This window comes from Hippoglossus stenolepis, chromosome 20 (assembly GCF_022539355.2).
Source record: "Hippoglossus stenolepis isolate QCI-W04-F060 chromosome 20, HSTE1.2, whole genome shotgun sequence".
Taxonomy (NCBI): Eukaryota; Metazoa; Chordata; class Actinopteri; order Pleuronectiformes; family Pleuronectidae; genus Hippoglossus; species Hippoglossus stenolepis.
In genome coordinates, this window is record NC_061502.1 from 18,950,808 (window position 1) to 18,974,295 (window position 23,488).

At 45.0% G+C, this 23,488-nt stretch overlaps 1 protein-coding gene across 1 annotated transcript in view; it reads left to right on the top strand.

Annotated features, from left to right (window-relative positions):
- The window catches only part of afdna (afadin, adherens junction formation factor a), a 73,491-nt gene that overhangs the window by 45,857 nt on the left and 4,146 nt on the right, over positions 1-23,488 (top strand). Inside the window, 16 exon segments of the mRNA XM_047337962.1 lie at positions 1,775-1,855; positions 9,815-9,880; positions 9,973-10,046; positions 11,543-11,661; positions 12,758-12,958; positions 13,339-13,430; positions 13,578-13,772; positions 14,098-14,248; positions 14,640-15,048; positions 15,144-15,397; positions 15,487-15,701; positions 15,835-16,014; positions 17,488-17,523; positions 18,553-18,687; positions 21,347-21,506; positions 21,509-21,901. Coding sequence (XP_047193918.1) covers positions 1,775-1,855; positions 9,815-9,880; positions 9,973-10,046; positions 11,543-11,661; positions 12,758-12,958; positions 13,339-13,430; positions 13,578-13,772; positions 14,098-14,248; positions 14,640-15,048; positions 15,144-15,397; positions 15,487-15,701; positions 15,835-16,014; positions 17,488-17,523; positions 18,553-18,687; positions 21,347-21,506; positions 21,509-21,901 — 2,761 coding nt within the window.

Here is a 23,488-nt window from a genome sequence, read left to right on the forward strand (position 1 = left end):
GTAAATCATACTAGAGAAGACAGACAGACAGACAGACAGACAGACAGACAGACAGACGGACAGACAGGACAGACGGACAGACAGACAGACAGACAGACAGACAGGATTCAGGCGTCAGACTAAAAAAGGTAAAATTCCTGAGCAGAGACGATTTGACTGCACGACTGACTATTTTTAGAAAAGTCTAAATCTGGAAGTTGCTTTGAATTTGGATCTTGTGTGAGTATGTGTGAGAGTGTGTATTTATCTAGGTTTCCCTTTGAGGACATATTTCAGACTAAAAACCTGTCAATTGGGGACAAAAGCTTCAGATACGGCTCAAGGAAATGAATGGAAGTGTAATTAACAACCCTAAAGGTGACTGTGTGTGTGTGGTCGGTAGTTTGTAGGCAGTGATTACAGTTACTTCAGCAGAGGCGATTTACTTTTCATAACAACCTTCACAGATGCAACACACACACACACACAATGAAACGAACACTTCCACACACAGCCACTTCCTCTGTAATTGGTCTGTTTATCCCTGTTCTACTATTTCATGACTGCAGTCTCGACATAATGCAGGCATCACACACACACACACACACACACACACACACACGTTGATTAATGGTGTGTGTTCAAGCTCTTGTGCCCCCCCCATGAACACAGTTTTGTCCTGCATCCACATCAGCAGAGTTGATATTATGTAGTTTGTTTACATACTAAGAGTGTGAGAGTTTGTGTGTGTGTGTGTGTAGAAGTTGCACACGTTTACACAAATACTCGAGCACATGCGTTAGTCAATCAAAAAAAAAACAACTACAGGTCAAACTGGTTCTGTGGAGATGAGGCAGAAGCATCTTCTGAATGTGGAGCTTATTTCCTGTGTATTTAGAATTTGCATGGACGGCTAGCGTAGCACGTTAGCATCACAGCAGGCTGTGTTTGGTGTCCTGAGCGGGACTACGAGTGACTCCTGGTAAATTACACACATTCTAAAGTATTATTAGAAAAACAAATTGTGTTATAGCTGTTTTAAAGAAATCAAACCATAAGTAAACATCTGGTTCAGACAGAAGTCACAGCTGGGCGGTCGTTTGTCGTGTAGTTGCAGTCGGTGCGGTCTTGTTGTCGTCTAACTCGTCTTTTAGTTTAACTGCAGTGTTGTTGTAGCAGTAGTTGTATTGTCGTTGTCGTGTGGTTTCTGTTGCTTTGTGTGGTTCTGGGTGTTCCTGCAGAAGAAAAATGGACGTCTCTCCCCTCTGAGTGGCGTCCAGCCACACACACGGACGGCGCACCAGCGCACAAAAATACACAGTGCGATAGAGACATGTCAAGGTCTGACATGAGCTTATTTATGTTGGAGTCTCCTTTGTCAGAATACATTTTTTTCAAGATGTGGGAAACCTCGCTCTGGTCTTTGTTTCTGTCTCTCTTTCTCCACCCAGTCACCCAACCCAGGAGTGTGTGTATGATTGTGTGTCTGTGTGTGTGTGTGTGTGTGTGTGTGGGTAGCCATGATGTGGTTTCTCATTCTTGACTCGATTCCAGCGACCACAGGTTCCTCTGTGGTCTCCCCCGTTCCCCATTATCCCTCCTTCATTCCTTCCCTCCCTTTTCCCATCCCTCCCTCTTTTTACTCCAGTCTCATTTTTCTCATATTCCACCGTAGCATTTCAGAGGAAACACGCCAGAGGACGATCGTCGAGTTTCACCTTGGCTGTTCTAAAACCCATCGAAGAGGTTTCATCCTCACTAACAGTTGTTCTTTCCTGTCCATCTCTCTTTTCAGCCAATGAGGAAAGACCCGGAGGTTGTCACGGTAACCCTGAAGAAGCACAACGGCATGGGCCTCAGCATTGTGGCCGCCAAGGTAGGAAACGCCACCTGGAAGTGTGTGTTTATGTGTGTGTCTGTGCATGTAAAGCGTGAAATCAAACTTCAGCTGATCTGAAGAAATAAACTTCTCATAGTAAGTAAAGACAGAAGAACAGAAGTGTGTGAGTCTGAGCGACACACTGCTGTTTCTGAATGGACTGGTTTCACTGTTGAGTCTGACAGCAGAGCAGAGACTAAACAGTGTCACTGCAGAGAAACGTCTGGACGACTCCTGGACAACATCGTGGTCTGTGAAGGTTTTTAACGGCGGCGAGCGAGCAGCACGGTGTGTCGCCGTCTGTCCCCGTGTTTATTTGTTCACACACCTCTGATAAATTTCACGAAACGTGGGCGAATGAATCGTCTCAACACCGTGCGTCAATATTTAACTTCACAGATTCAGGGCAGCTGTGGAAATGAATTAAGATTCATGTGTTTTTCCTTCTTGTTTTTTGCAAATTTAACAAATTGTGTTAACTATATTAGATCGTATTGACGTGATGGTCCAGAGGGAACAGATGCAATTAGATTAGGATGATATAGGTTGGATGCACTTCAAGAGGTTTCACTTGTAATCTTGGTTTAGGTGCCGGTTAGATAAAGAAGTACAACAGGTTATCAGAGAAATGATCTCTAATTAAAAATAAATATGACTTACCAGTTAAAAAAAGTGACAGATTTGCACAGTTGCGGCACCTGCTGGCTAAAATCAATATCGTAGCACTCGCACAGAAAAGCAGGAAAACCTTTCTCGCTGTACATGTCTGTTAACATTACAACAGAGTGAGGAAATGCAGCCGCCGTTATAAAAGTGTAATGACAATTTAATGTTGCTATTTTAGAACTCTGTGGTGTTAATTGCGGCTCTGGTTTCTTTTGCCAAGGTCTTTCAAGCACATGTAACAGAGATGTAAACACAAGATCCATGAAATATGTCAAACTAATCCTGAAACCCACCAAAAAAACCTGTGGTCAATCCAGCCATCATCAATCATATGTGTTTAAAACAACATCAGCCTCAAGTTTCATATGGACGACAACGAGCTCATTCACCCCGAGCAGTTAAATTAATCATTATCCCTTCTCCTCGTCAATACCAGCTCACAGGTGTGTGTGTATCTGGATTAAATATATCAGGGATTATCTGAGCAGTTTGTGTGGAATCCCCCAAAACCCCAGAGCAGGTACACGTTGTGCACTGCGTCCCAAACCTCATACATTTTAATTAAATAAAGCACATAAAGGTGAAGCGAGGGAAACCCTGCGCTTGAAGGTCAGACGGTTGCGTAATTCTGTGTAAAGGACTTTTCCTCAGGAAATAGCTGGACTCTGGTGGTTGTGCTGTGTTGTTGCTGTTGTCAGAACAGCTGTGGCGATGCACCGTGATCTGAAGTTGTGTGCTCATGCTTCTTTAATGAAGCTTTCTGACCAGTGGAGTGTCTTCCTCTGACTTGAGAGTGGAGTGGAGTTTCTGCTGAGGGCTGTCTGAGTGTGAGTGTGTGTGGAGAGGAAGAGCAGGAAGGAAGGACGTACTGAGGAAACCTGCTCTGTTTACTTTTGAAGCTGTGTGTGTGTGTGTGTGTGTGTGTGTGTGTGTGTGTGTGTGTGTGTGTGTGTGTGTGTGTGTGTGTGTGTGTGTGTGTGTGTGTGTGTGTGTGTGGGGGAAAGTCAGGTAGGGAGAATTCTGTCGAACAGCTGCTTGAATTGTCGGTAAACTGGTCTGAGCTCTGTCCTGTTATATAACACTGTGGGTGTGTAGTTGTGTGTGTGTGTGCGTCTGAGCTGCAGCAGCGCTCCACCTCAGTCTGACCAGCCGGCTCCTCACCTCTGGATCTGCGCCTGGATTCTCTGTTTCTTCACAAACACTCGGTCATTAGGAGCCTGTGGAGGAATTCCGCTGCACTTGGGAACTTTTGAGGAATTTGCTGCAGCTTTTCTTTGACCACATACGCTGGAATCTTCACAGCGTCCGAACTCCACACTGCTTGTTTTTTAATACTTTTTAATACTTTTAAGATTCTCTCTTTTAAAAATGACCTGCATCACATTTCCACAACTTTTCGTACTTTCTTTATCTCACGTTTTCGTTTTTTTCGTTCGTTAATCGCGGGTTTGAACGGCAGCTGAATGGATCTCTGCCATCCGGCGTAGCGGGAAGCTTTCAGACGTGTAGCCGCCTGTGAACAGGTTGAAGTGCAGTCTGGGATTTAAAAAGTCTCCATACCGGACGTCCCAGTGTGAACTGGTCTGGACGACACTAACGAGCAGCTGCAGCATGTGGTTTTCTGTGGTGGGCAGGAAAGACCAGGTAACAGTGCTTTTATGATTGTGTGTGTAATAACAAAACCTATTTTATTATATCTATTATATTGTATTTCCCCTTGTTGCTTGTTTTCTCGTGCAAATAGACCCGACTCCTCCGTCTCTTCTTTCTTCTTCACCTCCTTTTCGCTGCTAACACACTCGTCTGGGTTGCACGGTGCAGCAGCGAGCAGCTGGTTGAACATTGAACACATGTGGATGGTAGCAGCCCGGTGTGGATTCACCCTGCAGTGTGACGGCCGCCTGGCTTGTCACTTTTCACTGTTTGCTTTCAGGGACGTTCTGATAATGGTTAAACTAAAGTACACACACGAACCACAGATGGTAAAAAACAACCAGATAGATCTGTGAGAATGTCCTCAGGAGGGTTTTTAATCTTCCTTTCACCGGTATCACTGAAACACACTGTTTGTTTTTTCTTAAGGACGATGCTGATTGAGGAACAAAATGTAATCTCGTGTGGTGAGAACTGCGGTTTAAAAATAGTTCTGCTGTCCCTCATTGGTAAAACCAGTTTATCAAAGCAGTGTTTGATCTGCACCGTTTAATTTAATGTGACAAATGTTTGAGAAGTTATATTGAGCTCTTTTTCTTTTTGTTTCTCTGGAGTTTTCTGTGTGTTTGAGCAGATTTGTACCTTTTAAACTACTTTGTGTGTGTGTGTGCGTTTGTGCAGTATTGTGTTTCTTTCCTCCGGACAGCTCCCAGCTGGAGCTGAGGACACTTTGGTCTCGCTCCTCCTCGTCCTCCTCCGCCCGTGTTAGTGTGTTTCCTCATTTATCCTTTCGCTTTAAAGAACAGAACAATCCTTCCGTGCAGGTCCAGAACAACAAGAACCTGGACCTTTTTCCTCCAAACTCAAAGAGCTGCACTGGTTCTGTGTGTTTGAAGTATTGGTTGTTTAGTGTGTGTGCAGAATCAAACTCAAAGTGGAACAAGACTATGAGAGCATTGCCCCCTGTGAGGCCTGGAACAATGGGAGGATGTACCGCACACACACACACTTGCACTGGCTTTCCTGTAGAGCTGCAAGCAGGAGGTGTTTACAAGGTGCAGGGATGAGAACATGTGTGTGTGCATCTCTGTGCTGTGTGTGTCTGTGGGGGAGTGACATTGTGTCAGGCTAGTGTGGAAAACCAGGGACCAACGTGCACTTTGTGGTTCCTGGTAAACGAACCAGCAGTGAGCTTTTACAGGGAATTATCACGTCAGCCGCTGCTTCGTCATGATGAAAAGTGCGTTGACCTGGTTTGATGTGATGCGTTTGAAACATGCAAAGAAAAGTTTAGAGCAAAACAATAGAGTAAGAAAAGATCACTACCTCTGCCAAGGAGTTTGTTTTCATCCATAAAGTGTTTGTTGTGGATCCAGATCAGGGGGCGGATCCAGAAAATGTAATAATAATAATTCATGGATCTTGATTGTTTTTGTTTAGGGATCTGATATCTTAGACTGTTTCTAATTTGTTGCAGATCCAAATAAATATCTGGATCTAGTGAACTTGACTGTTGGGCGTCGGCTCTACTGAGTGACATTCAAGTCGCAGTTTATTTCCTGAAGCTTGTTATAAATCACAAATCTTAGTATCCATCTCTCTTTATGCTTTTTGTTTCCTCCAAATTACATCAATTCTGCAGCAAAATAAATCTGAAACATCTTGCAGTGTGGCTGCAAATCAATAACTTGTGATTATTAGTGTGAATTTCTTCTGTCTCTCTCTCAACACTTGAGCTTATTGCATCAATCTTCCCTGAACTCGCCCATTTCTGCTCTCCACATGTTTTAAGGGCACATGCACCATCGTCTTTTTAGTCCTTCATCAATTTTTAAAAACCCTGCTTCCACTTCTGCTCGGTGTTTCTTATCTGATGAGACAACCTCAGCTTCAGGTCGGGAGCAAACTTCAGTTGTGCTGTGAAGAATTACAAAGGGGTTAAAAATAATCCTGTGCAAACAGATGCAGCAATAATTTAAAAAAAAAAAGGAGGATTACGGATGATGTCCATCAAAGTGACTGTGTGCGTGCCCAGAGATGTCTAATCCACCTAAATGACAGAGAACACCTCTGTGGCTGCACGGTGCCTTTTAAACACCTCTGGCTTTTCAACAACCTCTCGTGGGGAAGTGGTTCATCCCTCAGAGAGGCTCCAGAAAGCAGGTCGACGTGTTGAAAGCTGTAATCTCGGCGCGCTGCCAGTCGGCATTAACGGTAGTTGTGTCCGCCGCACATCACAGGCTGGTGACGGCGGCGTCTCCCCGACTCTGTGGCTCCGCTGTCGACGTTAGTTTCTCATCGTGAGTCAGACGCAGAGAGAAAAATGTCACGTCACTGTGACTCTGATGTTCGGAGGAAAACACTGAAGGATGTGTTTGTAATTTACATTAGTACAAGTTTTAGATTTGTTTATTTGCAGGGTCTTTTATTTCCTCAAGGACTTTTTTTAATTAAAACTTTCCACGCTGCTATTTTCATTGGGCTAATTGGACAAAACAAGACCTTTTTAAAGACGTCATCTTGTGCTTAGGGAAACAGTTTTAATATTTTTTGACATTTCAAAGAGCAAATGACGAGAAGATTGATTTTTGGAAAACAATCGTCAGACGGAACAACAGTGTAGTTAATCACATTGCAGTGAACTGATGTTTAATTCGGCCCAGTTGTGCAGATCTCGTGTCTGGTGCACTGTTTCTTTTAAGTGTTTTCCTGACATGACAAAGTTTACGACACAGTAGTTAAAAGCATTTAAGACGAATAAAAACCTATTACACTGTCGCCAGCGAAAAGAGCAGTCAATAAAAACTCAGGAACACACTCTGATAAACGAATGTGCGTGAAGAAGAGAAGTTACTGAGTGTAACCTGCGTCATGGAGGGACTCTGAATTTCTTTTTAAGAAGTCGTGGCGTCTCCATCGAGTCCGGAGAGTGAGGCGTGTTTGACGAAGCCCGAGGCCGTTCCTCTCGAACACAGGCCTGGCAGCTTTCAGGTGCGTTTGATTTGTTGTGTCAGGGCTCTTTAAAGAACCAGAGCTGCCCATTAACGCACAGGACATCAAACCCTCAACCTGCCTCAGGCGTTTTCAGCTTCTCTTACAGATTTAACTTATTTCTATAAAACACAAGGTTGTATATTCGCAGTGAGTGTTTTTTTGTCGCGGATGTTTTGTCGTCTTGAAGCAGTTGAGTGCGATTTTGTGTGTTTTTGTGTTGATCACTTGACGTTTCTGACGAGTGGCACATCTGGTTTCACTTTGACCCCACGCTCCAACATCTCTAAGCTCTAAGTTTTATCGCTCCACTTTGCCACCGACCTGCTGTGAGCGCACGCTTCAACAGGCCCACGTCTTTACAGCTCCACTCTGCGCTCGTCAGCGTCCGTGTGGCAGAAAGACTTAATATTTCACATTATCGACAACATTGTTTTTGGCCACAGCAGGCGGCTGTTTTCATAGTAAACGAGCTCAAATAGTCCTCAGAGGAGCTGGTGGAACATTTGGCTGATAAAAGAGCTCCCTCAGGAGTTTGTGGGTAATAAAAACCAGTAAATATTGGACTCACAATTCGTCTTATTGTTTCTCCCTGTCTGCTGGATAAAGTTACGTATTTATTTGCATCCATCGTCTTCTCAACCTAAACTTCTTCCTCCGTGATGCAGCTGATATGTGCTGCGCTGACTTCCACTGTCGAGCTTTGATAAGATCTTGCTCATATTCACATTTGAACTTTAATTGTGTTACGCTGACGGACAGGAAAAGTCCCACAAGTGTCTCCGGAGCCTGTTTAGTCTCGTCCGTCCTCACGAAGCTGTGGCTCCATTTGGAAAAAGGCTCTTCAATGTCTTCTGTAATGTTCAACAGACATAAAACAGTCGGAGTGATTCACTGTTCTTCTCTCATTTTAATGTCACTCACAGGAAATCCGTGCCTGCATGAATCCAGCCTCATTATTACATATACACACACACGCACACACACAAAAACACTAACGCACACATTCAGAGACGGAGCTGAAACATCGAGGGTCAAATAGTTTGAAGGACTGAAGTCTCTGCTGTCTTTTTTGTTGTGGAGCAACCGGGACACAGATCTGTGGACAATGGAGGGAGCAGCAAACAGAAAAAGTCTCTATTCACAGAGTTAATGACCCAAACCCCACATTTCATTAGTTCTGGAGCCAATAACACAGAAAAATGCAAGAATTGAAAGAAATGATGTGAAGTGAAAGTCTGAACTCCGTCAGTAACTTTCACCCGGAATATGTGGAAGCTCAGGAAAGTATTTGTTTCATTTGGATGTGGAAGCAGCACAAAGCTCATTGTTATTAAAAAACAAGCTTGATGTTTGAACCCAGTATTTATATTTTCCAGCTCATTGAAAAGTTGGTTCCTGCTGCAGGAAGAATCCGATCTGCTGATTATGATAATGTGTGTATATATATTATGATTATGAATATGATGCCCATTGTGGGCCAGAGTAATGAAGTAGTTTTTAAATAAAAATCCCCACTATTATTAAATGTGACCTGCAAACAGTAGGAGCCATTAGCCTGAGTGTAAACTCTTTGAATGGCTCTTTGCCAGGTCTGAGGAATGGCAGCAATTACCACTTTACAGACCTGCTGTGATTCTTAATGTGTAGGTTGTGTTTTCAGTTGTCTGTCTGAAATAGCTTTTCCTCAAACCTGCTTTAGAAAAAACGAAAAGCAAATACAACATAATTTCTCAGTTTATCTTCACTTAAAGCAAATCCAATAATGTCTCAGTGTCAGAAAGTTATCTAGTTTCATGTTTTGTGCCTCTGCAAAGAAAGATTTCTCAGAAAATGTTCCTCTGGTTTCTGGTTCTGCTGTTGCACAAACTCTGAGGATAAACATGTCAAGATGGTAAAGAAAGCGTGTGATTCGTCTGATAACGTGCCAGCACTTAAACCGCCTCCCCACTTCAGAGACACCACAGACACACACACACACACACACACACAGACGCTCTGGCTTGTCTGTGCATATTGACGTTGTCTGTGTTGCTCTGTAAAGAGAGGATTTGCTTTAGGGAACATAATAAGAATCTAGTGTTTTTCCAGTGGGAGATTTGATTGTTTGAGCATCAAACGTTGACACTAGATAATCTAAAAAGAAAAAACACTTGTGAATGTGTTAAACTGCTCCTGTTGCTCTACTAATATTTCCGTTCGACACGATGGTGAACTTGTTACCGCCGATAAGAGACCAGGTGTTTAGATAACCACCGTTTTGCAATCTGTCTCTGCTCTGTTCAGTATCAACGCTCTGGATTAGCTGTGTGTACAAAAGTGAGCTTTTTAAATTCCTGGTGGGGCAGGACTCCCTCCTGGTCCAGGTCATCATCAGTCAGCACGGCTGGATGTTAGCGGTGCTTCTCTATCTGGACCACTGCAGAACCTACAGTGTTGCCAGGATTAGACCAAACAGGTCAGATTAGGTGGTTATGGTGCATGTTGCACTGTAATTTGTGTCCTGAAGAGTCAAAGCTCACCTGCACCTCAGAGACTTCTGGGATCAGGACCCATCATGACCCTGTTCAGACCTGGTATTAAGTTGATATTAACCCAGTCTCTCTCTCTCTCTCTCTCTCTCTCTCTCTCTCTCTCTGTTTACAGGGTGCTGGTCAGGAGAAGTTGGGCATCTACATCAAGTCCGTGGTCAAAGGAGGAGCAGCTGACGTGGTTCGTAACAAACAAACACTAAAAACAATGACAGAGAAATGTGAGGAAGAAGCAACGCAGTGACTCACTCTGTGGTTTTTGTGCTCACGCAGGACGGTCGTCTGGCGGCAGGTGACCAGTTGTTGAGTGTGGACGGGCGCAGTTTGGTCGGCCTGTCACAAGAGAGGTAAAAACCCCAAATTGTCGGCGGCCGCAAATTTGTCAAAAGAGCCAAGAAAACCATGTGTTAAACGTACTAAAAGTCCTCTCGTGCTTTAATTTCCCTTTTTGAAACTGTAAATGGGAGGAAATTCCAAGCTGACACTTAAACATTATAATTAAACCATCGAAGAATCCGGTGATCCAGCCCAGAAACACCAGGGAGGAAATGTGGGTGGCACATGATGTGTTTTTCTCTCTTTTTATATTCCCAACCAGCCGCCGCACATCGACGGATTGACGTATTTATGGTCGTGCGATGATGAATCTCAGGTTTAATTCTATTCTGAGGATCGAAAACATTTTTGAAAAGTGAAGTTTGACGCTGTCGTGACATCGGAGAACCACAAACATCAGGGATGAGGCATCTTGAGGTTGTTGTGTCCCATTTGTCCGAGTGAAAAGAAAATAGAAGTGTTCAGAACACACAGCACGAGTAGAAAATGGGTGTGTTTGTTTTGGAAACAGCTCAGTAGCTAACGCCCCACACACATGAATCCAGTTATTCCCCTCGCTCAGCATGTACAGACTTGACGTGTTTAATGGTCTTTGGTGCGTAGAAAGCAGGTGGGATGAGGATGGTGTTTAGTATCAGCAGCGTCTGATAACTTTAAACGTCAGCGCCAGACCCGTCCAGCGGTCGTATCATCCTGTGGTCGTCTCCTGTCCGACTCCTACAGGTTCCACTGAGCGGGTTCAGATTGTAATTATGATTCACAGCCTCCAGGTCTGTGGTGTGTGTGTGTGTTTCAAATTAAAACACAGATCCTGTGATGTTTCCATATGTGGATGTTGAGCCTGTGCTCCGGCGAACGTCACATTCCCCGAGTTCCATCCAATCAAACACACATGGCTCATTACCTCATGTGATCTGCCCCTCAACTATTTTAAGGATTTGTTTAAAGCCGAGTGCACAGACGCACGGGGAATAACTGTGTGTGTGTGGGATTGTACTCAAATAACATATAATCCCTGCCTCCTCTCTTTTATAATACAAAAAGAATCATTACTCGTGGTTTTTAATCAACATAATGATTCGAAGTACTTATTTTATTGGTTGTACACTTTAACCCAAACATGAAATATCTGCAGTGCAGCTGAAACAAATAGAATAATAATCGGCTGCTGCTCTGATGAGTGATTATTGTTTTGAGCAAAAATACCAAAGACTTTCTGGTTCCAGCTTCTCAAATATGATCATTTTTGTGTTTTATATCATTGTTAATAAATAAGTTTTGGTCTGAGACAATGTGAACATGTTCCAATGTTGTCCAGCGATACTCAAGACCAATTAGCAGATTAATAGATAATGAAAGTTATTAATTTGTTTGGCATCAGTATCAAAGCTGAAACAATTTTCAAAGAATGTGTGTGTTTCAGAAATGTGCAACTTCTCATGAGGTAGCAAGCGTCTCCCCAGCTGAGACCCCCCCCTCTCTCTCTCTTTTCTGTGTGTGTGTTCAGAGCGGCCGAGCTGATGACGAGAACGGGCTCAGTGGTGACTCTGGAGGTCGCCAAGCAGGGCGCCATTTACCACGGGCTGGCTACTCTCCTCAACCAGCCGAGCCCCTTGATGCAGAGAGGTGAGCAAACACACACACACTAAAAGTTTAGTTTGAACACGAGGAAGTGTACGAATGTTTCACAGTTTCTTTTAAAAGTCAAAGTCAGGAATCGTATATATAATATTTCTGTTGTTGTACAGTCTCTATAGTTCTGTTCTTATTCTCTATTCTGTTTTTTATCTCACTCATTCTCTGGATTCAGGATTTTCAGAATTTGCTTTTCTTGTTCTTATTCTTATTTTACTTGACTCAGATTTACCAAAACATTGAAACATGTGAAGTGTGATGGGTATTTCTTACTTTTTGGGGATATTAATCTGCTTCTTTTCTCTTTAATTAGATTAATTAATGAATAAACTTCACTGAATGTCCTTAAACAAGAACCAGAACATTAAAACGTTTTAAAAGGTCATAAATGTTGCTTCTTAAACCTGCAGATTTCTGTTGTTAGACGGGATTTTCCGAGGTTTGCGATGAATGGACTATTGTTAGTTCCTCTATTAGTTAATGGCAGTGATTTAGTGTTGCAGATGATGGAAGAGAGGCAGACGTATCCAGACACTGTGTCCTTGTCTTCTCTGTGCAGCAGACTGAAGGATATAATGAGTGTTTGTGGCTGCAGCAGCTTGTGTCTGAGTGCGAGTCTGTGCATGAAAAGCTGCACATGTGAACTTGGCACGGAGTTTTACTGCGCGCTGGTCTTTGTCCGCTGGAATGTGACCCTAGCTTCATTAAGGAAGTCTTCCTGCCGGGCCCCGTCTGTGGTCCAGGATGACGCTAAACGGGTGTTTCTCCCAAAGCTCCCTCCACCGCAGTATTTTCCAGGCGGTGCAGACAGTGAGGTTTAACCACCGGGCAGCGTGAAGGACGCTGGTCATTCTTCAGTGAACCTCGCATCCAGAAACTGGACGAGCAAACATGAGCGTAGATTCCCACAGACTGAGGGCGTCGCGATAAGAGCAAACACAAGTCACTCACAGGGGAAAGAAATCAGTGCTGTGGCTCTGGGGGATTTTAATCACTGCAAAAGTAATATTTAAAGTAATTTTCCTGTACTTCAAGATTCATCTGAGATGTTTAAAAACACTGCCTTGCTCTCTTCTCTCTCTCTCAGCGTCGGACCGAGGCCGTGAGAAGAACGGGAAATTGCGACCAAAGAGCGAAGGCTTCGAGTTGTACAACAGCTCGGTGCAGAACGGCTCTCCGGAGTCTCCGCAGGCCGGCTGGGACTGTTACCCCGAACCAAAGAAGATGAGCAGCGAGGACCGGCTTCTGAAGAACCGCGCCGACCACCGCTCCAGCCCCAACGTAGCCAGTAAGACACCGATCCCAGTTTCATACACTTGAGAACTGCAACAACTTGAAATACCTTTTGTCTCTGGCTTTAAACGCAGTTATCAGTTCATTTTACCAGTTTAATTCTGTGTTGGTAAATGAGCTTGTTTTTAGCCATGATGAGATTTATAAAAAGTGGTAAACAAGTCATTGACATGTGTAGTAATGGAAACAGGAAGACAAACTAAAAGTGCACTAGTGTTATTCTTTACCAACTCCGCCCTGACATGGAAACACAGTGAGTGCCATAGTCTTTTTTTTTTTAAGCCTTTCACTGAAATGTGGTTTGAATCAGAACCACTGTCGGCACCATTTTTGATGAAATGTAAAAGTTCTCCCTCCGTCCTCCTGCTTCTTCAGATCAGAGCCAGAGTCCTGCAGGAAAGGCCGTGTACCCCGGAGGACCCGGCACGAAGATCACCTCCGTCTCCACCGGCAACCTGTGTGCCGACGTAAGTAACCGCTCGACTGAAGCCGGTGGCGTCTTAATGAGGAATGTTCCATCGCACTATGTGACTGTAGAGTGACACGGACACTCGAGGACCCACAGTATCTAGACCAGACATGAGAAATAATTTGTTGTATGTTTTATTCTCCAGGATGACCCCTCCCCTCCCCATCCAGAGGCCTACCCCATCCCCACCCAGACCTACCCCAGGGAGTACTTCACAATCCCGGCCTCCAAGAGCCAGGATCGGGTCGTGGGTCCCGGGCAGGGGCCGCCACAGCACTGGCAGGGCATGGAGGACAGAGAACGCCTCCCTGTGGTGGAGAACATCCACAACAGCATGCAGGTAGAGCAGCATCTAGTTGAAACCACTACTTAGATATGATCAGATCACAGCTGCATCATAAACATTTTTATTTAGAGAGTCTAGAAAAGCCTAAAGCATAAGCATCTGGTTTTTTTTTTTACTTGGTTGCTTTGTTTATTGTATAATTCTGCAGATTTTCTGAGCCTCAAGCTTTTCTGAACTAAACTAAAACAAAAAACCATCTTGGAGAAATAAGAGAAAGTTTAAAAAGCTCAACTCCCATCGGGTCTACCTCTCCTCCCCCTGTTTATCTCATTTTCCCTCCTCTCTCCTTCCATTAATCTTTCTCTCCGTCTCTTCTCAGCGGGTCAACCACTCTCAGGAGGAGCTGTACCCTCCCCCAGGAGGTCTGAGGCCAGACGAGCGCATGCAGCCACACTACCAGCAGGAATACCAGCTCCGGGATCTGGACTACCAGCACAGAGACGTTGACTACCAGCGAGGTCCACCAGGAGGTGAGAACCACCGAAAGATGGAGGTTACAGAGGATGAAACGCCAGAGTTTAGAGAAGGGACGACAGACAGAGATAAGAGGATGAACAGGCAGATTATGTGAGAGCTTAGTGCTCGACAACATCCAAATGTTTCCCTAAATGTAATAACATTTGATATTGTTGGTGTTTTTTATTTTTGCACTAGTTGAAAACGGGATAATTCCCAATTAGAGGACATGTTTGACTTTTCATAATAATGTTTGCAGAGGGAACGTTTCATTACTGAATCACAGAGTAAGAAATCATAAAAGGGCCTGAATGGACAATAATATAGGAGCTTGTTTAAAGAATGAACCTTGTAGTGTCCTCGTATCTGCATGTGACCGCTGACGTTGTTCCTTTGTGTCCTCAGGTATGATGGGTCCTGACCACTGGGCCCCTCAGCCTCAGGTGTCCTCCTCGTTGGAGTCTTCCACGTCCAGCCAGGAGCACCTCAACTTCTCAGCCTCCTCCTCCTCTTCCAACAAGAACCCGAACCAGAAGACCGGGCCGGGCCGATGGAAGACACCCAACGCCCCACACTCAGCGCCGCCGCATCCGGCTCAGACGCCCTCGCGCTCCGACCTGCCCCCTCCCCCACCTCCGCCGCCAGCCCCTTACCCCGAAGTGTACGACCCATACGACCCCCAGCCCGAACTGCCGCTCCCACCGCCGCCCGCTGCCATCACACCCGCGGCAGCTCAACAGGCGGCCGACCGCAAGAAACGTGAAGAGCAGCAGCGGTGGTATGAGAAGGAAAAAGCTCGGCTGGAGGAGGAGAGGTACCACAGTACAAAATGACACCGTTAACACAAACATTCACCGAACACATACTGTTGTAGAGATGATGCTAACGATGATGATGTTTATTTCCCAGGGAGAGGAAGAGGAGGGAGCAGGAGAGGAAGCTGGGTCAGATCCGGGCCAACCCCATCATGCCCGTCCAGCCTCACAACAACGGAGGATCCATGCCCCCTCCTCACCACCAGCCCTCTATGGCATCGGTGGCCCCACCTCAACCCTACCTGCCCCCCCAGCCACAACCTCCACCTCCTCCCGCCAGACCGGAGAAGCTGGCCACTCTGCCACGGTCGGCTGTTCCTCCACCTGCCAGTGCCTCCCACCCCACCGGTAACACGCTTCATTCAGATCCTTCCTCGAACACACAAATACACAATCATCTTATCTAAGTTAATAACAAACTTGTCGTGTAACTGTAGGAATGGACACAGTGATCAGGGAGCTTCTACCGCAGCAGCAGCCACGGACCATCGAGCGGCGAGACCTGCAGTACATCACCATCAGTAAGGAGGAGCTGTCCACCAGCGACAGTCTGTCCCCAGACCCCTGGAAGAGAGACGCCCGCGAGAAGGCGGAGAAACAGCAGCAGCTTCACATAGTGGACCTGCTGGACAAGGAGATCCAGGACCTGCAGGTGAGCACGGATGAAAATCGTTTGACGTTTTGATTTTATGCCAAAATATGTCCGATATTTTACCGTCTGGCTCAAACTATGTTTTTGTTTGTCACAATCTCATTTCAATACTGAAAATGTTTTTATTTTCCAGGCGAAGCCGGAGCGAACGGCGGAGGAGAGCGACCGCCTCAGGAAGCTGATGCTGGAGTGGCAGTTCCAGAAACGACTGCAGGAGTCCAAGCAGAGCGACGAGGACGAGGAGGAGGAGGACGACGAGGACGTGGACACCATGATGATCATGCAGAGGCTGGAGGCCGAGAAGAGAGCCAGGGTGAGACGGGTGGTGCAGGTGGAGGAAGGGGAAGGGAGAGACTGGAGAAAAGAGGAGGATTTTTGGCAGAAGTCAAGTCTCTCGTCCAGAACACGAGGAAGGGCGAGCGACAGGAAGTCGGGCTGATCGGGGGGGGGGTGGGACAGACAGACAGAGGCTGTCTTTCAAAAGCTGGACGTGGAAGTGGATTCCTCTGTGGCAGCGCTCCCACTATGAATGATCTGCAATGTGCATCTGCAACATGCTTCTGTCATCGCTTTGCCATGCTGAGCTGCTTAAACCTGATTGGCTGGAGGGGGGGGGGGGGGGTTCTGGCAGGCAAGCGAGGATGCTGTTAATGCTGCATTTGCATCATATGGTTGAATTATTGTTTTAAACATTGAAATATCAGGCGCTAAATCAAGCATTCAGGAAACGGTTGTTTCCTTCTGAGCTGAACTTTTGTTTAATCTGGTGACTATTATAGTTTTGTTTCTTATTTCCCTTTATGATGCAAATGCAGGATAAGTGTTGCAAAGCAAGAATGAGCCATGACCTCGACGTCTCTGCTCCTATTTCAACGAGGTTCTCAGCATCCCGACTGGAGGTCGATGACGGGTTTTATTTACTGACTCTGGGCGACGATTAGATGGAGCTGCTGCTATATTTCATCTCTCCTTGATTTATATCTTATTACACTTTCTAGATTCTGTAGTTATCACCAGAGCATCGTTAGTAAACGTCTAAGTTCTGTTCTGGCACTAAAATGTAAAATGTCCGACTTGCTTCACGCAAATTCTGTGGTCGACAAACTTTTAAATACTTCTGTTTTTTGTTTTTATCGGTGATACCCGGTTGTTTTTGTGTAAAATTAATCTTCGACCTCCATTTAATCTTCTGTTCTATCAAACTCAGCCTTGTTTACAGTCAACAGGCCAATCACAGCGGAGCAGCATCGGCTTAAGTTAATTAAATAGTTATTTAAGTTTAGATTTTGCTCACATTTATGGCATATACTTTCCTAAATAAATAAATATATTTAAATCTTAAAACTAGTTAATATTGGAGTCAAACAAAATTGTTCAATGGGTCCTCTCGTTTTATTTGGCCATTATTCTTAAATAACTGATAAAACAGCTGAATGTTAACTGTGTAGTTTTAATCAGGATTTGCTGCATCAACTCTCAGGAATCAACGTAATGTTTAGATTTTAAATGAGAAGTGAGGATAGTGAGACATGTGGAGCGGTGGTGGATTTTAAAATCAGCTCAGTGTAGAAAAACAATGTTTACTTTACTGTTTATCCTCCTTCTCCCTTTTCTAATTCTCTCTTACTCCTCAGTTTCTCCTTCCTCTTCCCTCCTTTGTTTTGCCAGATTATTTTTATCCTCCACACTTTCCCTTTCAGTATTTGGGTATCCTCCTTCCTCCTTCCTCCCTCCTTATCTCCTTCCCTCTCTCACTCTTATATCTCTTCTTCTTCTTCTTCAGCAGCAGACTGCTGTCCCAGCTATCTCTGTTCTAGACTTGGTATGTTCTTCCTGTTAATGACGAGTATCCTCCCCTTGCCCTTACATCACTTCCTGTTTTCTGTCTGGGCTGCGCACCTGCCCGTGTTTCCTCTCTGTCCCCCCCCCCCACCCATCTGGAGTATTGTCGTTGTTTCATGAGGGTGGGGGGGTCGGTGTTGGAGGCTGGACTGAGCCATGATTAGCTCCGGAGCAGTCGTTCATGGAGACGCCGTCCTGGGATGCTTGTTGTTGTTTGGCTGGGGGAAGCCGTCCATCTCTTTGTCCACTCAAAACAACTGCTGGGGGGGGCGGGGGGGTGTTGATGAGGGAAGCTGCTGCTGACCAGCGTTAAAACACTGGTGCTTCTCCAGATCGTAAGAACATACCCACGCTTAGATTAGCAGAGCGGAGGTGTTAGCAGCGATGTTTTGAGTGCATACTGAGGTGGCTCCTGCATGGCTGGATTCATCACATGGGGGGGGGCAGGTCGAAGTCTGTGCATGAGTCCTGTGGTCCACTCATCCATCCATCATCCATCCATCATTCATCCATCTGTGTGTGACCAGCTGAGCCTCTACATTAAAGAAATACAGGCTGAGCTCCTATAAAATTTTAGTACATGTTAAATTTTAATAGAATCAAGAGCGTCTGAAGCAGCTGAAATTAAGGTTGTTGTTGTTCTTGCACTCTGCCGTCTTCAGGTTGTTGCATGTTGTTTTTGCATGATTTGCAGTGTGCGCGAGTGTGTGTGTGTGTGTGTGTCTGTGCGTGTCTGTGTGTGTGTCTGTGCTACGTGTTTGCAGTGCACACTGCTCCTCCCCTCTGGAGCGGTCCTGTGAAACGAATCAAACCACTTCCCATTAAACACATGTCAGTGTACAACAGCGTCGGAGCAGTTAAACACACGTGGATGTGTGTTCAGGGTTTGTGTATGAATGACACACGATTCATGTTGTACTAATTGTTTTCTTGTTTGCATGTGTGTCCTTCCCCGTTTGGCCCGTTCTTCTGTGTGTGTGTGTGTGTCTGTGTGCGTGCGCGTCATCAGTTGCAGGACGAGGAGCGGCGGCGTAAGCAGCAGCTGGAGGAGATCCGTAAGCGGGAGGCGGACGAGCGAGTGAAGCAGGAGGAGGAGAGGATGTGGAGGGAGGAGGAGCGAGCCAAACGAGAGGCCGAGGAAAAGGTCGGTTTCTCTACGTCAAACGGTCGATTCCACGAATTTAGACTCGATGGGAAAAGAGCGACGGTGTCTTATTGATGTCGTGTTGAATGTCAGACAGGAGAGTTTACATCAGCCTGAAAAAGGTTTTTACTTCTCGTACTGAGTGGAAGTTAATCATCTTTGTTCGTTACTAGTTAGTTAGGATAATTGTGTGAAGTTGAAAAACAGCAGTGAGTTTTAGAAAGACGTCAGTTTAAATAGTCTGATTAATATGATATAAATCTGTTATGATATAGTTAAACCATTAATTAGTTATTACCTGATAATAAAAACATTTATCAAATTACATTTATAAAAACTACACCGTGGCTTTGGGAAGTTCACAGACGGATTTAACAGTCAAAGAAGATGTTTGTATGTTTTCCTTTGTCGCGGTTATTTGGTAAATATAATGTTTTATTCAGTGGAGACATCATGTTCTTAAACTATATCTCATACAACAGATCTTTAATCAACCAGTGGTCTGATCTGGTGTCCACTCATCCATCTGTGTGTTAAACATACTCCCTGTTTTATTATTATCCTGTTGTTTTACCATGATGATTTAACTGTGTTGTGCGTTTGTCCTGTGAAGCGCTCGAACCTCATCAGTCCACTGGTTGTTTTAAAAATCTAATCTCACTGAAACGTAATCCCTGTTGTTCCTCTTGTCACCGCAAGAGACTCATCTAGTTTAAAATATACTTTAAAATATAAAAAGTATAAAATATCATCATGGAAAGTGTCTCAGAAAGTAAATGTTCAGTTTAATTATTTATTTGTTGTAACATAACTTTCTTTTGAGACAGATAAATGTTTTTAATGCTGTAATGAATGTTGATTTATATATATTATTATATATTCTGATGCTGTTGTTTATTGTGAATATGTCCAGTTGCATGTCGTCACCCCCACCCCACCCTATGTGACGTGTTGCCGTGTCATGTTTCGTGCTCCCACCTCCTGAAGCATGGGACTCCCATTGTGTTGTTGGTCGTTGTCGGTGTGTTTGTCAGGAAGTTATCTTCAGTTGTTATTTTAAATGTTTTGGGGACCAGTTATGATTTTGTGAGGGTTTTTATTTACTTATATTTTACTTTTATTTTATTATTTTGTCGCCATCTCCATCCAGCATCGCATCAGATATGTTTAGGGAATGCTGCCAACCCCCCTCCCCCCCCCACCACCACTGTTCCCAATATCCTTTATATCCACACACACACACACACAGAGAAATCTAAACCCACCCACCTGCCTCATACTCCAGCCATCCATACTGTACATGATCAGAGACCCACTCATTCAAACCCACGCACCCACTAATCCCTCCCAGTTTCTTCAGATTCCTACTGGGCTGCTTCCACCACCACAGCTCCAGAGAGATTTCTGTGGCGGTGTCCTTTTTAGAGGCGATCAGGGTGAGGACGTTCGACACCGTGAGGATTAATCTCACATCAGACGCATCGAGGTCGAGCTCGCGTGACCCGGAGCCGCTGGTCCAGCTCCAAACCCAGAGATCCAGACACATTCCTGCAGCGTAGATTCATGTGTAACATCTCAGTGGGAGATACCAGAGCTCAGGGTGGGCAGCTCCAGTCAGACACCCACAAACCATGTAGTGTACACCGAGGATTCACAGAAAACCACACACACATGGAGACATGCACATGGTTTCACCGAGCGGAGGAGGGGGGGGGAGATGGTTGTAGACACGGTGGTCTGAGGACTTGAGGAGGATCAGTTAGATCAGGTTCTTCGTACAGAGGTTGTTAGGTTTTCTCAGGTCGGTAGTTTCATATTTTACAATATGTTTCTAACTTTGTGATGATTAGAAAGATAAATTCTTATTTCCAGTGTTGATCCTGGTGTTTGTAGATTAGTGTTGGAGAACTCGTCCGTCTGTCGGGCTCAGGGGCATCGTTTAGGTTTTTTATAATCTTTACTCATGAATTGATTTTTTTTTATCCGTATTTAATTGATTCCTTAAAAGAAGAAAAACATTCGGCTGAGTCCAGTGGTTTTTAAACCACATGTGGCTCAAGCAGATGTGGTTTTGGTTTCCAGAGCTGCCTCCTCTCACAAGCCAGAGAAATAAATCCAACAAATCACGATAAACTTTAAAAGTGACTTTGTTTCCTTGTAAATGTAAAATTAAGCTGTTTTTGTTGCACAGTTGGTCGAACACATTCATAATAATGATTTAAATTAAAGAACAGATTAACACGCTGCTCCTCTTTGGTGCAGTCAAAAAAAAACATTAATTAAATGAAAAGAACACATAAGATAAATAATATATAAAGTATTAACCTGAATATACCATGATAAAGAAATAAATAGCATTAATATGGTATTACACAAAAACTATTACAATTGATTCATACTAGAATTCATAGTTTTAATCTAATTAGTAAATGATGCCCCTGCTCGATGACTCGTGTAGGTCAGCTGTGATTGGTCGACACGGTGGACGTGTCAGTCAGATCAGGTGTGATCGAGCTCAGGTTCGGTGTGTGAGCGGACGGAGGCGATGACGTGTGGTCGTGCTGTAGTTGCCCCAGTTAGCTGATTAGTCAGTGAGTGTCCACTGCTGAGGTGCGAGCCAATGAGAGCGGAGCGTACTAACAGGTTGTCCCTCCCCTAGAGGAGACAGGAGACGGAGTACTACACTCGCCTGGAGGCCGAGCGGCGCCGGCAGCACGACGAGGCCGAGAGAAAGCTGCTGGAGCCCGACGACCCGGCCGGTCTGTATCGACCCCCGCTGCCCCGGGACTACCAGCAACCCGCCCCCAACAACCCTACTAACAACCCCCGCCCCCACAGAGAAACACCTCCTACCTCAAAACCCAGGTCGCCTCCCCCGACACGCTCTACACCGCCACGTTTGTCTCCTACGAAGGCGACGAGGAGGAAGATGAAGAAGGCAAGGAAGCCCCCCGAGCAGGGCGTGGCGGCGGCGGCGGCGGGCACTTGGGTCAGGTGAAGCTGTCGGCGACCCGGAAGTCGTACGGCGACCTCCCGGCCTCCGCCTCACCCAACCACAGCAGGCCCCAGCCGCCGCCCACTGCGCGCAAGCCCCGCCCTCTTTCTGACGGCATCTTCCTGTCTAGCTCGTTCCAGCCGCCAGTCAACAACTCCAACAGTACAGGCCCCCCCCTTCCTGCCAAACCCAGCTCCGTGCCCCCGGGAGGCTTTAAAGGTAGACGCAGAGAGAGGAGGGAGGAGTCAGGCTCGCCACAGCGCCCTCTACAGCTCCCACACCTCCCTCTCATTCACTCACCTCTTCATTTACTCCTTCATGGTGTAGTGCTAGTTTGTGTTTTCAGTAGAGAGGTGTTCTATCTCTTCATTTCCACCGTCTACCTTTTTTCCAACCTTTTTAAATGTTCGTCCAAATTTATGATTTTTTTTTTTTTCTCCAAATTTCTCCCGTCAATCAGTCATTTCCTGTTTGTTTTTATATATGTGGAAATTTCCCCTCCCTCTCCTCGAGTGAATCAGAATTTGTTTTGTATATTTCATGTGTAGTTCGAACTCCTCCCCCCCGTCCCCAGTAAATTATTTCCTTCCTTCAATCACCCCCCCACCACCACACCCCCTTCGATCAGCACTAGCGAACAGAAAAAGCAATCGATAATCACGCCACCGATTTTTGCTGCAGATTGAGACCCATCAGAGCCAATCATAGTACTGTTGGTGTTGTCGCTCGCCGCCTCCTTTGTGTCTGGTTGGTTGCTGCTTGGGACGGGGGGCGTGGCCAGCCGCCGGTCCGCCTGCCGGCCCCCTTCCTGCCCCGTGGCTCTGCTTAGCGGTGTTGGCTTTAAAGGGAAGGAGACACAACCATTTGGCTTTTTCACATCCATCCAATCAGCTCATCTCACCAACATTAACGACGCACACGGCAGCGACGTGTCGAGTGAACGGCTTCGTCTTTGTCTGTGGTCGATTAAAAGACTCTAGAGATCAAGTCAAACCACAGCGCCGCCTAGTGGCAGTAATTCTGTCTGATAGTCGAGGTTTCAAAAGTCAAGAAATAAACATTATTCGTGAGGTTAAAAGTAGTTTTTTCTACAGTTTTTCTTATTTCAATGTAATTTGAAGATATGAATCTTTTCTTCAGAATGTCATAAAAGTTTCAATCATTGCAACAAGCTCTTTGTATTATATCTAGATTCTCTCACATTAAATTAAACCTCAAAGCTGAAATGTCTGTTCAACAGAATATGAATAATTTTAAAACAACGCAGGCGTCAGATTTAGGATCAAATTCATAATATTGTTCATGTGATTTTTTTCAATTACATCCAGTTCTTAATTTAAGTCAAAATTTCAGACTTTTCTCAGCTGAATTCTCATCAGGACGTTTCTAATAATCATCTAATATTTTAAAAGTTAGCCTCGTTATTAAAGCGATAGAGTTTTTTTTGTAATTGGTGTAGAAACTTAATAAAAGCTGGTACAGAAAAGTGAAATAACCGATTAGTGTTGATCTGTGAACACGAGACGCAGTTTGATCCTCCACAGACAAACCGAAGCTTTTAATGCAGCACATTCTGAACGTCGTCACTTCCTGAGGTCCAGGAAACCAGCTGCCTGCACTTTCAAAATAAAACTCTCACCACCTCTGATGCTTATCTAACTTTTTTTTTTAAAAAAACCCCAGGACCTCGTGAGACCTTCTGTGTTGCATTTTCACTCAAATTCATAGAAACATAAAAAATAAAACACATCCCACTAACAGCCCACTAGGTTCCCTACCCAGCCCCCCACCCCCGGAGAACAATCT